Source organism: Phycomyces blakesleeanus (genome assembly GCF_001638985.1).
Source record: "Phycomyces blakesleeanus NRRL 1555(-) unplaced genomic scaffold PHYBLscaffold_3, whole genome shotgun sequence".
NCBI lineage: Eukaryota > Fungi > Mucoromycota > Mucoromycetes > Mucorales > Phycomycetaceae > Phycomyces > Phycomyces blakesleeanus.
Window position 1 is genome coordinate 1 of NW_017265136.1, and position 13,435 is coordinate 13,435.

Sequence of the window (13,435 nt, forward strand, 5' to 3'; positions counted from 1 at the left end):
CGTTTCTATAGAGTACTAAAAATATTCTAAACACTGATTTTAATTGTGTATCAGACTCCTGAAAAGTGACTATGGTCCGGCTTTCAATGGTAACAGAGTATCTGAAAGTAAAAAAAAGTTGTGTCCTGAACAAATTAGTGAAAGACCTGTTATAAAACCTTCTTTTCTTTTATATACTCATCTTGTAAGAATTAGACATCTTTTACATAATATAGTGTTTTTCTCAGAAGAAACAAGAGTGCTACTTCTATCATTACAAATTAGTATTTGTAAAAACGATGTTAACAATCGCTCAATAGAAATCACTTCAACATGAATACTATCAATAAAGAATCAATTTTTATTGACGGAAATGAATATTATCCCGTTCAACAAGACTTTCCCACTACACCAGTTGATGACTATGCCAACATGACTGTGACTATTTCTAAAATGCAGAAGTATGCACTTGCTAACAACTTCACTCTTGCAACTAAAGACTGTAAACCAACCTGGGTTTACTTAAAGTGTACCAGGGGTGGTCACTATAGAAACACCCATAAACTTGAAGACTGCGATTGCGTAAAAATCCACCCTAGTTCGAAAACCAGATGTCCTTACATGATAAAGCTATCTTACAAGAAAGGAATCAAAGGATATCTTCCCTTGAAAGCTTCTAGTGAAATAGAGAGTTATCACAATCATCCTCTTGATGACAAATGATTGGAATTGACTCTGAAAGGCAGATTGTCAAGAGTTACTGCCAAAGACGCTAAGCAGATATCTAAACTTGTTGAGACAAAGGCCAAGACTCGTGAGATCCAAAGGGTTATCACAGACGAAAAAGACGATGGTCATAAGCTGTACGTTAGCGATATCAACAATATCAAGGCTGCCTTTGCTCGAGTTTCTGCCCCTGTTGCCCAGAATGCAGGTACTGGACTTGTTAAGATGATGGAAACAAAAGGTTACCAGGTGCATTATGATGTAAACGGGGACAATTCGCTGGAGAGGGTATTTTTTACCAATCAGAAGATGATGGAGAGAGCTCGTCGCTTCTCAGAAGTTATGGTGGTAGATGCTACATATTCTACCAATAACTTGTCAATGCCGCTGATTTGCGTGGAAGGTATCCACAACCTCGGAGGAGAAACCCTCAAATCGTTTCCCATTGCCTTTGCCTGGGTCTCTAACGAGCAGCAAGGCACATATCTTTGGTTCCTCCAGCAACTCAAGGCACTTGTTTTTGAAGACAAGGCTCTTAGCACAGTTTTTGTGACAGACAAGTGTGCTGCACTTATGAATGCTCTTGATGTTGTGTTTCCGAACAACAGCAAGCTGCTTTGTTACTGGCACATGCTGAATAGTGTGGAAAAGGCTTTTTTGGGAAAAGTTGGCTTGGTACAAAAAAGGAAGAGCTGACGGGATATATATCCAATATGATCCATAGCAAAAGTAAGAAGGAGTTTGACTGGGCACTGAATAAGTTCAACGCTGTATCTGCTGGTTCCGAAGTAGAAAACGGCAATGTGAAAGCGCCAGTCTCGGCATATTTTCATGACAGGTGGATTACATGCCAAGAGAAGTGGGCAGATTATCTTACTCAGAAGATAATGCATTTTGGATGCACAACATCTCAAAGAGTGAAAAGTGCCCATCAAGCCTTAAAGAGAGGTATATCTGCAATAGCTTCTCTGGATCTCGCCTTTGAAAATATTTCAAGATATATTGAGAGGCTTGAGAGAGACTTCCGGAATGTGGAGATCAGGGAATCTACCACGGTTGACCCTCTTGTTGGACGAAACAAGCTTTTGTCTAGACTGCTCATGAAGGTCTCAAAGCGAGCTTTACTGGTAATAGACCAAGAGGTTCGACTGAAATGTGAAAGCAGTATTGTTTGTGAATTCATGAACAAGCTCCAGTATGGTCTACCTTGTCGCCATTCTTTGCCTGCTGGAAGAGATATCTATATTTCTGATATCCCTGAAAGGTGGGTTATTGACCCTCGTAATGTAAAGCCAAGGGACAACACTTGTCAGGGAAACTTCCAGCTTGAGGAAAGACCAGAGGTGTGGATGGAGGAAGTAATTAAACTCGAGGCACTGTTTTGGTCCTGTGAGAGCAGCCAGCAAGTGGCTAACCTCCTGAATAAGATCAATAAGGTCACTTCTGAATTCGAAGGCAAAACTGGGCACCCTTTGATTAACTTTCAAGCCCCAAAAAAAATTAAATATCCTGGCAGAAGAAAGGGTGGTGCACATCCCAAATACCTTCCCAAAGACTTTGGTCAGGCAAACTGGAGGAAGATCAGTGTTTCGTCTGGTCATGTAAGATAAAAAAAATAACAAAGTATTAATATGTATCTTGAAATACTAGGCTGGCCTTAAGGCAATGGTTAGACTGAGAGCTAAAATGAGGGAGGGAAAGCCTGCAGCTACACAAAAAACAAAAAACAAAAAACAAAACAAAAACAAACAAGAGCCTCTCGACCCAGGTAAGATGTGTTCTTATTTTACAATGTAATTGAATCTATGAGAAAGGATTCCCATCTTATACTTTCATGTTTTTTTAGTTGATGCTACCAAAAACAAAATAAAACAAATAAAGCAAGAGCCTCTTGACCCTGGTAAAATGTGTTTTTATTTTACTTTAATTGAATTTATGTGGAAGGATGTCGTCTTACACGAATATGCTTTTTAGTCGATGCCACCAAAAATAAAACAACAAAAATAAAACAAGAGCCTCTCGACCCAGGTAATATGCTTTCTTATTTTACAGTGTAATTGAATCCATAAAGAGAACTATTGTCTTATACTTATATACTTTTTAGTCGATGCCCTCCAAAAAAATGGGTTCAAAAGACCTGCCACCACCCTAGAAGATTACCAGTATGATAATTGCATTTCTGTTGGCAAGAGGGTCAAATTCCAGCCCAGTTTTCCTGTCTCTCATGAGATAGTCAATGATGTCAAGGGTGGGTTTAGCCCTACTGCTGACGGGTGGTGTGGTTTTCGGGTCCTTTCCCACTTGATCTATAAAGATCAAAATAAGTTTTCACTTGTAAAAAGGGATATGCTAGCCGCCCTGCCGAAATACAAAACATTGTACACAAATACCTTTGGCACTGACACAAGCCAACTAGGAAAAATCATTCAATATGTCTCTCAACTCGATTATAGCAACACCAACACCAACACAAACTTCATCCCAGTATGTTCAGATGCCAGTATGTGGTTTAACACACCTGACTGTGCTCAACTAGCTGCGGACACATATATACGACCAGTCTGCGTCTACTCAGACAACCCCAACACCCCCTCAACAACCTTTCTCCCATTTGCCCTTCCCAACAACAAAACCAAACAACAACAACCTCTGATTTTTAATTATGTTAACAGTAATCACTGGACAACAGTTGACCTTTCCCGTAATATCTCTAGAAAATGGCCAACCGTTCCTGAATTATTTTTTTTTAGGTTGTGCCAGAAATAAAATTGATGATAACTTTGATACTTACTGGAATAAGTTCAAAGAATTTAACAAGCATGATTGCCGAAATGTCATGCTCTCTCTCCATTCTGTTCTAGATCAACCAATTGATCTTACTCCAAAATAATTTCTTTTCAATATTCTTTTTTATTTTATTACTCTTTTAATTATACTTTATTACTTATATTTTATTAGCTAGATCTTTTCTTATTTATTTACTCATTTACTTTTATATTTTATTAGCTAGACAATCTTTTTTAAATCTTTATAAATCTTATCAATTTGTTTCTTTGTGTCAACATAAGCTATCTATCACTTGTGGGTTAAATGACTCTCTGCTCTGTTTTTTTCTAGAGATCATTCGTGGGAAGTACTTTACCCTTCGAGTTACACTTATAACCAGCGAATTAAAAATCATAAATATCGGATGGTGTTACACAGACCGAGCCAAACTATCTTCGAATATGTTATATTATGCATTTGCATCTAGTTATTTCATCAATTCAAGTCTTGGCTCTCTATAACTTTGGATCCAAGTAGTTTATAGATATATGTATGTGTTCTAGAATTTTTAGTTGAATTGAAAGGGTCGATCATGAGAAAACTAACGTAATATCTCAAAAATTTGCTTTTTTTCAATAAAATAAAATATTGTATTTGCTTGTAGAATCACTTTTTTCTCATTTGTTTTCTATGAAACTTTTACTGGATTCATATGTTATCTGAATATATGTAATTAAAAACTTTTTTTGGTCTTATATAAATATTTTTCATTTTTTGTATTTTTGATAAAATATCTCATGTACATGTTGCAAGGAAATGATAGAAAGAGTTTTTACAGAAGAAATAAAAATAAAAAATAAAAAGTAAAAACATGAATTTTGTAAAAATATATTAGCTTTACTGCTATGCAAACTTTCTTAGGCATAAAAGGCTTCATTACCTTTATATCTATTACGAAAGTTTTTGAAAAAAATGCAAATTATATGGATTATAATCTTTTCCACTTAAATCACATAAAATGAAAATATATGATTTATGTCTCAAGTTAAATCGTGAAAAAATGACTCATCAGCAACAGCAGGTATATGATTTGTTGACGAGAACTAAATAGATCTTGTGTTTTTACAGAAATAGGTGTGGTCACAATTTTTATTTATTTATTTTATATTGTGCGTTTATTGCATGAGAACTACAATAAAAAAGACATTGCATTGAATATAAACTCTTTAAAATGTAAAGTAAAATTCTAGAAACCTCTATAATTATACTTATAGAAGCTTTACTTTCAATAAGTAAAATATTGCATCAACAGTTTTCTTGAACACAATTATTCTATTGCCACATTTAGGTCACGACGTTATGCCTCTCAAGCATGATGTTTCTTACACAGTCACGTTTGGGACACGACATTTTGCCTCTCGAGCATGACGTTTCATACACAGTCACGTTTGGGACACAACGTTTTGCCTCTCGGGCATGACGTTTACAAATTGTATATTTTGTATATACTGCATAAAAAAAAATAGAAATTTTAATATGGTTACTACTTAAGTACACCTAGAAATTCCGTTATATTAAATGAAGATGTACTTTATTTATGAATTAAATTATTTGTATTTTGATAGATTGATTTTACTCATATAAACTACTTTGGGTGGTTAGGGACCAGATAAAATTGCTGGATGCCGGACAACAAGTCACTTTTTATGAGGCCGGTAAATGGTGAAAGGCGGAGATTCAATAAACGTAGTGCTCCAGAGAAACATCGTGCCCGAGAGGAAAAGTGTCTGGCCCGAATAATTAGCGTTTGTGGGAAAGTATATTTCTTAGCATTTCACATATGGGAAAGCATACATTTTAAAGAAGCGATTTTGCATTATTTTGAGTGATTTTTTTGTTTTGTTTATTTTGATAGTTGAACAATAATATTTTCTTGAAAATAATTCTAGTTTTTTTTTAATACATTCATTTCGTAAAACAATTGAATGTAGCAATACTTCCTACTATATAGTTTTAACTTGTTGTTTTAAGTACTTACACTAGTACTTATTTGAAAAGATAGTCGACTATATAATATTATAAAAAAAAGATATCTGTACATTAGAGAGTGCCATTGATTGTAAGCTATACGAAATTTAATACTTACGGATTTGATCTAATTGCCATGAACTAAGAAATGACAACCAGCAAACAGTACAACATGAAAGCTCTTTGTATGTTAATTTCTGTAACAAGCTATTACTTTTATTATTATATAACGAGTGTATACGGAATTTGCTTTGTAAAAGACTTGCCAGATGTTGTTGTTCTGACAAAACAACACTTGGACTTAACTGAATACGGTTTACAAAGAAAATGCGGATATAAAAGCAAAGTTAGGATACATTTATTTTATAAAGACATGCCACAATAAAAATTATAAATATTATTATGAGTGGCATCAAAAAGATATAATGGTAGCTATATTATTAATATTAAAAGTAGCCAACAGATACTTGAGTAAATATGTGTTTATTGTCATATTTCTAGTTAGATACTTTACCAAATATATATATATATAACTTGATAAACAGTGGTTCAAAAAAAAAAGGATGGTGTAATATTGGAACGGATTGAGTAGCCAGGAATTCAAGAGCGATGGAGATAGGATTATCGGGCTCAAGAACGAATTGGCATAGAAGGGTCTGAGGTTTAGTGTTTGTGGGGAAATATAAAGCGTACTGGGATGTAGCTGGTAGATAGGTTCTGGTATGTTTTCGTAGCTGTTTCTCACAGGAATGGACAGTGCGTCGCAAAGTTCGGTTTTAGGGATATCAATCAGTGCTTATCAACCAAAGTCCGTTTAGTATGTTGCTCTGAATTCTCTACTTTCGCTCGGGGATCTCTCAAGATACCCTTCAATAAAACAAGGGAAGAAGAACTTGTTTATTAAAATTGTCTGTGACCCTATTGTATATCCTACTTCCATAGGTGGTACAGCATTCTATCGATTTGGGCCAAAATACACGTCTCTTCCTATGGACAGACTGCTCAGGTCCGAACCGGAAAATAGTCTTACTATTATACAATATCAAATTTTCTGTCATAGATATAACAAGAATTGCAGAAATTGTAGTTATATAACCTCATCAATTTAGAAATATATGTATTTTTCTTTCAATATACGTTATTATTCTATTAAATTAAATTGAAACGGAAAAATAGATAACTGATATATTTGAAATATAAATAAATAAATAAAAGACATGCAAATGTATGTATAATTGTATATACATGTGTATTTCTTTTGTAAAAAGGATATCTTTTTTTTTCTGTATAAAAGTCAATTGTTATATATATATAATTTATTAACTCGTCCTAGTTTCTCAACGTCTGCCACGTGATGCAATGTCGGCTGGAATAGAGTAAGTTTGAAGTAATCCAAAAAAGGCTAAAGTGCCAATAATATAATACACCATGTGGTGGTCAAATGGATAACCGCTGCCTGTGCGAAGAGAAATAGACCAAAGTGTTCCACCAATCGTGGGTGCTATTTTCATAATAATATTATTAGTAATTAGTAAAACCATAACCTATTCATTCAATTGGAAGGTCTTTAGTTGTTTAATTTATAGCTTACCAAATGCTCGTACTAGAGAAAGACAAGATTGGCAAACACTACATATGCAAACACAAGAAAAGAAAAATCAATAAATGAATTCCACTAATTCATTCCAGATTTCCTTTCCCACACATACATATATATATATATATATGTGTGTGTGTGTGTGTGTGTGTCTGGTTTATCCTTACCCATTAACAGTTCCAAGCGCTTCAGCTGGAGCCGAGTTGCTGACCAAGATCATCAAACTAGTGAATGCAAGACAGTTTCCAAGATATCTTACAAACAAGAGACTCATATATACTCCTCTAAAGACCCAGTCTTTTGTATTTTCGTCCTCAATTGCCATATTGACCCATTCCTTGACAGTCGATAGTTCTGGGAAGAGGAAGTAGACAAAGACGAATGCCACCAGAGCAAAACGTGTCATGACCAGAGTCGAGAAACTTCTGCTGAGGCGTGGGTAGACAAAAAACTGGATAATGAGCTGCTGGATGCCCAGAATTGAAAGTGCCTTTGCAAATTCAGGGGAAGTTGATCCTAGACCACCAGCATAAGTAGGGGCCAAAAAGTAAAGTGGCAAGATTTCGTCGAAAACCATGGAGTGGAAACCAAATAAGCTAATGGTAACAACATAAAAAAAAAAGATATCAATTGTTTAATTTTTTTATATCTTTCATTTCTTTCTTTCTTTAGTAAAATTATACACTATGGGAGTCCTGTAGTCTAATCTTAACATTAGTAGAGAATATTTACGAGTATGCCAGGATAAGCAAAGCCGAGTCGCGGGATACCGAACTAAGGGCATTCAGGTAGCCTTTCTTGGGTTCTTCTTCTGCCTTGGTTGATTGGGAACCAGTAGCATCGAGATCGTTAGCGTTAGAAAATGTCTTGTAGGTTTGTGCACTGGATGTTTGATGGTCTGCAGACAATAGGCGCTCGGTGTCGTTGTCGGTATTGCTGTTGGTGCGGATACTGCTGGTGTCATTAGACTCTCTTATTTCATCTTGCTTTGCCTTTTCGTTCTCAATGTTCTTGGCGATTGTCAGAGGGTTAGTTTCGTTGAGATAAAAGTAACCTATGAGGAAACCAATAAAGGATCCTATGGAGGACACAAAGCAAGGCAGGAAATAGGGATATTCCTTCAAGAATTCATTGTCACCAAAGTATTCAGGGAATCCTTCAACAGGTCTGCTAAGATAGCCACCTGTTATTTTGTTTTATTTATTTATATATTGTGTAAATGTTAGTTAACGCTTCTCTTGACTCATTAACTCACTCACACAAAAAGAAATAAATAAATAAAAGCTTACCAAGAGCCGGGCCTATTGTTATTATTGTTATTATTTGGATTGTTTTAAATAGTCGATAGAATAGTTGGTCAGTCTTTAATGTATTTAATATGGAAATGTGTGCGTATATGCTAATTGATATCATGTCAATTTTCACTCACCAGCTATAAGAATACACAAATATATATTAGTTATGGATTACAGAATAAGATACAATGCAGTCCTATGTAATACTGGAATATCCCCAAAAGCAAATTGTGTATCTATCTTTCTACACTTACCAATCATGCCAATACCCCAACAGAAACCAAAGATCGAAAAAGCCTTTGCTCTGTTTGTCGAATCGGTTATTTCGCTAACCATGCTTCGGGCCACACCACTGTTTCCTGTATGGATATGATTTGTGAATGATAAGGGAGGGGAGGAAATAGAAAATAATTTATATAGATAGATTTACCGTTTACAATTCCACAAAATGCTCGTGCTCCAATTGCCCACCACAAGTTCTTGCTGAGTCCAAACATACAAGCTGATATGCTGTTTCCAATTAGACCTGTGAGTAGTACAGGTCTTCTTCCGTGATTATCTGATATCTTGCCCCATTGTATCGCTGTAGAGAACTGAGCCAAGAAAAACACCGAGGCTAGAAAACAAAATATTACAAGCACATCAGTACATCTACAGCAGAATCAAAAAAAAAGAGGAGACGGGTAATTGATTTGTTTGATGGTGTAAGGGGAGAGGAGGGGAGGTGTTTTTTTAATGACGTCCATATAATGACACTTATTTTTTTGTGATTGACTTACTAATCCAGCCTGCATATGCACCGATTTCCTTTTCATCATCTGACAAATGAAAGTCTTTGATCTGGGAAATGTACAAACCAAGTGAGTAAAATGGACATATATAATTAATTCTTTAATTAATGACAAACCATGAAATAGATAAAGGGAAATAAGATGGTCGATGTTAATGGCTCGCTGAACAGGATGATACTGATGATAAACATTTGAAGTCTTGGTAGAGGAGTTGGGGTTGGCTCGACACTCAGACCGTTGTACTCGGTGTCTTCAAAGACACTTGTTAATGATGCCTTGGACATCTTTCTAGGCCGAGGCTCGACTGCAGAAGAATCATGGGGAGAGCCACTGTAGTTGGAGTTTATTGAATGCGTGAGGCCCAAGGCATTGGTGTCCTCTCTTGGGTCATTGCTGTAGATACTGTCAGTGTAGCTTTTTGATAGCCCATCCATGTTTGAATAAAACAACAGAAAAAGAAAAGAAAAGAGAAAGGTGGATATCCAATTTAGATTAAATTAAGCAGAAAGAAAAATATATATATATATATAAATTTACAACCAAAGACTGGCTGTGAATTATAGACCTATTTTTGGAGGGTTGGGTGTACAGATATAAGGTATGATCACAGAAAAAGGGGCTGAACCCTTAATATATCTATACTTTGGATATTTTCTGCTCAATAGATTTTATTCTTTTCTTTTATATAAACTATACTTCTGTAGGTGTCGATGCATAAAATGGTATCTAAACTATACATACAATTTATTTATATAGTGTGTTAGGCCAGAGTATTCAATCTTGTCTATATTTTTTTATATATCTTTGAGGGTCTACAGTGGTTGTGCAACCATGGGATAAAATGACTCTTAACTGCCGCAGTAGTATATGTATACATTAATACACAACTTGACATAGATATGTATACACCGAGCAAAAGGGACATACACACACGCACACAAGAAAAGACTTATTATTACTCATCCTTGAGCTGTGCGATTGTTCTGTGGTTTCTGTCAAGGTTAATTAATAATAGATGACACGCTATAGATAGATTCGATTATTTTATTTGGAGAAATTTACCATTAATAGACCAATTAAAGTCCATAAATTATATATATATATATCTTATTTCTTATTTAGAACATTTTACTTGAAAATCTATCTACAAGAGCCAAAAGTTTATTACATTTTGAATAGACAACCTTGTTACTAAATTCAAATTTTCTTTTATAATTATGATCTCTATAGCATTCATATATGTATATATCTTTGCCTATACAGAAAAACCAAAGTACCTTTATATAGAATATAAATAAACAATTGTACAAGGTATAATTTACCTGGTAAATCACAGGTAAAATGGAAAGAAAAAGGGTATATTTATCCCATTTGTTAGTTCAACAAATCTCAGCAATATCTTGTAACAAAGCATTCTTAAGCCCAATAAAGCCCATTCCACACATAATGCACCATACACCACATGCTTTTCTGTGTGTGTGTGAAACAATGTTTAAAATCCTATAATTCGGGTAATGGATCAACGGTCTTTCTTTTTTTTTTGTTTTCTGTATTTGAATATATATATTTTTCTTTTAGGTACCGTAAAATGGCTATAGTAATAATAGATAAAGACGCGAGAAAAGAGGCGAGTATTGTATCTAAAGGAATGTTATTTGTAACAGAAATGAAGAAATAAATACAGGCATAAATTCTAAGAAAAGGACATTAATTAAACACACTCTCAAACGTAAATAAAGATCGTTTTGAAATAAGCGAGCTCAAGGAAAGGGGGTATTGAGGGAAATGGTAGTGCAGTGTCAAGGGGGTGTTAGTAAGGTGTACCAGATATAAAGTTAAGTAAGCAAAAAAGAAAAAGAAAAAAAGAGTAGATGGGAATACTTATACCCATTCATACTTTCTTTATCATTGGTGCTTTTATTACTTGAAAAAGTCAAAATGTAGAATTCTTAGAGCTCAAATCGAATCAAATTAAACAAAATTGGTTGCATAACTACTGTGTATATACAAAGCACCTATTAATGAAAAGGAATTGAGACTTTATTCAAATTACATGTTTTTAAAAAGACATAATTGTTCGGAATAATTGTAGATTAGAAATAATGATAATTTAAACTGTTTCTATTGGACAAAACCTTATTTGTTACGACCGCAACTTTTTTAATTTTTTATTTTAATAGCGCGAATTTTATTTTGAAAGTAAGAAAAAAACAAAAAGCAAAAAAAAAAGGAAAGAAAGGCAAGAAAATGGTAGTAAAATAGAAGAAGAAAAGAGAATTAAACATAGAGAAGGTTGACAAAAATACAGATATATATGTATAGATACGTTAAGATATGTATAGATATAATTTTGTATATAAAATATAAGCGTTTGGGCTAGTAATCAAGTAATTATTAAACAAGTAAAAGAAAAAGGGGAATTTTAAGGGTTTGTAAGGGTGTTGGCGTATTAATCCCTTTCTTTCTTTCTTTCTTTTTTCACTTGTGATTAAGACTGGCTTAATACCTAGAACCAAAAGGTTACCGCAATACCCATGGCAAAGGCGAGCCAGGATCCCTGGAGTTGAGTGGCAACAGATGTGGTTTGATCAAGATCTGAACCAGCGATATTGGCACTTGAGCCATTGCTGCCGCTTCCGGATGAACTTGAGCTTGAACCAGCACTACCAGATCCCGAGGATCCCATATTTCCGGTCGAACCAGTGCCAATCTTGGCCTGGCCAGCTGAAGGCGAAGACTCTTGTCCGAGAGTTGGCGCCATCTGACTTTCCTCGAGACTAGAGGCACAATTCCATGTATTTCCCTTTACGATATTGTCTCCCTTGAGCTTCTTTTCGAGTTCTGAGCAAGGGAAAACCGAACTTGAGGTCTGGAGCCGCATTCCACCGCGGATATCTTGGATGGCTGGCATGGCGTACAAGTCAAAGGCACCTGCGAGGTCAATTGTTCCATCTACCTCGGACAATTTAGAGAAGCCGTCGATGGCCTTGAGCTGGGTGTTGTTGCCGATCGACAGAGCACCACCGATCTTGAACAGACTCTTGAACGAGGTCTCAGTGAGCCGGTCATTGTTTGCCAGAGTCATCGTGCCACCGATCATCTCAAGGCCATCAAGAGAAAGCTTGGTGAATTCATTTTGGTGGAATGAAATATCCGCTGCCACTGTTGTGAGAACAGGCAGGTTGAGCTGAGCAAGGTTGCGGAATGTGGCACTGCGGAGAGTGGCCAGATTGGTCGCCTTTGAGAATGGAAGTCAATAAAAACATAAAATAGATAAGTATAGCAACAGATGTGTAGAACAGCTCAAACTAGTTCTCAATGAACTGATTGACTTACCCCAAAGTCAAGACCTTGGCCATTAGAGGTGATAAAGAGTGTGCCGGTCATTTGCTTGACGGTTGAGAGATCAAACTGGCGCATGTAATTGTTGTTTGTGAGAATAAAAGTGTCCATGGTCTCGGGACCCAGGCCAGTGACGGCTGGTGCACGGGTGTCTTCGATTCTAACAGACTCGACCTTGTTGAGACCGCTGGGGAACTGGATGATTTGAAGACCTGGCAAGATTGCCAGGGTGAGTCCCTTTGCTTCGACCAGGGCAGGTAGGTCTGCACGTTCAAGGATAGTGTGGTTCTGCAGCTTGAGCTCCCCCCGGACGACCTTTAGCTGGGGTGCACTGAATGACTTGAGGTCAACGCTTGATTGGACAATAAGATCGCCGGTTATTTCCTCGACCCCGTTAAGAGTCAGGAAGGCCTCTTGGGTGGCATCGATAAGAATTGAGCCAGTGAAGACCTTACAGTTCTTGATAGCTTCAAGGTCACCCTGACTTATGGGTTTGATGCTACCGGAACATTCGGGACCTTGTGCTACAACCCAAAATAAGAAAGTAAAAAATAAAAAATAAAAAAAATAAAGGACCCACAAAAGACAAACCGCCCAGATTAGAAAAAATCTGATTTTTTGGATCTCTTATTGGTTTGTTCTATATAGATTATTTGACTTACCCTGGGCCAGGGTCACTGCAGAGATGGCTAGGACAATAGCAGTTAGTGAGAGTCTTGTCATTTTGAGTTAAAGGCAACCAAAGAGAAATAGAAGGATAGATGAGAATAGACGATGCTGATTCTCTTTTGAACAACTTCATTTATATAGCCAATGCCATATTATTTGGCCGATCGTGTCTACTCTTTACTTTAACATCAACCAAAGGATCTGTATAAAATATTAATAAATACACAAATACATGAATAAAT

The 13,435-nt window shown here is 35.9% G+C and overlaps 3 protein-coding genes across 3 annotated transcripts; 1 reads left to right on the forward strand and 2 right to left on the reverse strand.

Annotated features, from left to right (window-relative positions):
• Window positions 1-1,418: 1,418 nt before the first annotated feature.
• On the forward strand, window positions 1,419-3,992 carry PHYBLDRAFT_71798 (hypothetical protein; the record flags this gene model as incomplete). Its single annotated transcript, XM_018442540.1, has 6 exons — window positions 1,419-2,306; window positions 2,356-2,473; window positions 2,552-2,605; window positions 2,650-2,733; window positions 2,810-3,406; window positions 3,712-3,992. The coding sequence occupies 6 exons, from the start codon at window positions 1,419-1,421 to the stop codon at window positions 3,990-3,992; spliced, it is 2,022 nt and encodes a 673-aa protein (XP_018296194.1).
• Window positions 3,993-6,836: 2,844 nt separating this feature from the next.
• Window positions 6,837-9,616, reverse strand: PHYBLDRAFT_140257 (hypothetical protein; the record flags this gene model as incomplete). The annotated part of the gene is made up of 9 exons (XM_018430369.1): window positions 6,837-7,000; window positions 7,091-7,128; window positions 7,264-7,692; window positions 7,829-8,279; window positions 8,386-8,397; window positions 8,646-8,750; window positions 8,822-9,007; window positions 9,171-9,231; window positions 9,299-9,616. 9 exons carry the CDS (start codon window positions 9,614-9,616, stop codon window positions 6,837-6,839), a joined length of 1,764 nt encoding a protein of 587 aa, XP_018296195.1.
• A 2,411-nt stretch (window positions 9,617-12,027) lies between these two features.
• Window positions 12,028-13,284, reverse strand: PHYBLDRAFT_121769 (hypothetical protein; the record flags this gene model as incomplete). The annotated part of the gene is made up of 3 exons (XM_018428828.1): window positions 13,187-13,284; window positions 12,519-13,048; window positions 12,028-12,420 (listed from the first exon to the last, which is right to left on the reverse strand). Coding segments are annotated over exons 1-3 (984 nt in total), but the record flags the coding sequence as incomplete, so codon positions are not given.
• Window positions 13,285-13,435: the final 151 nt, after the last annotated feature.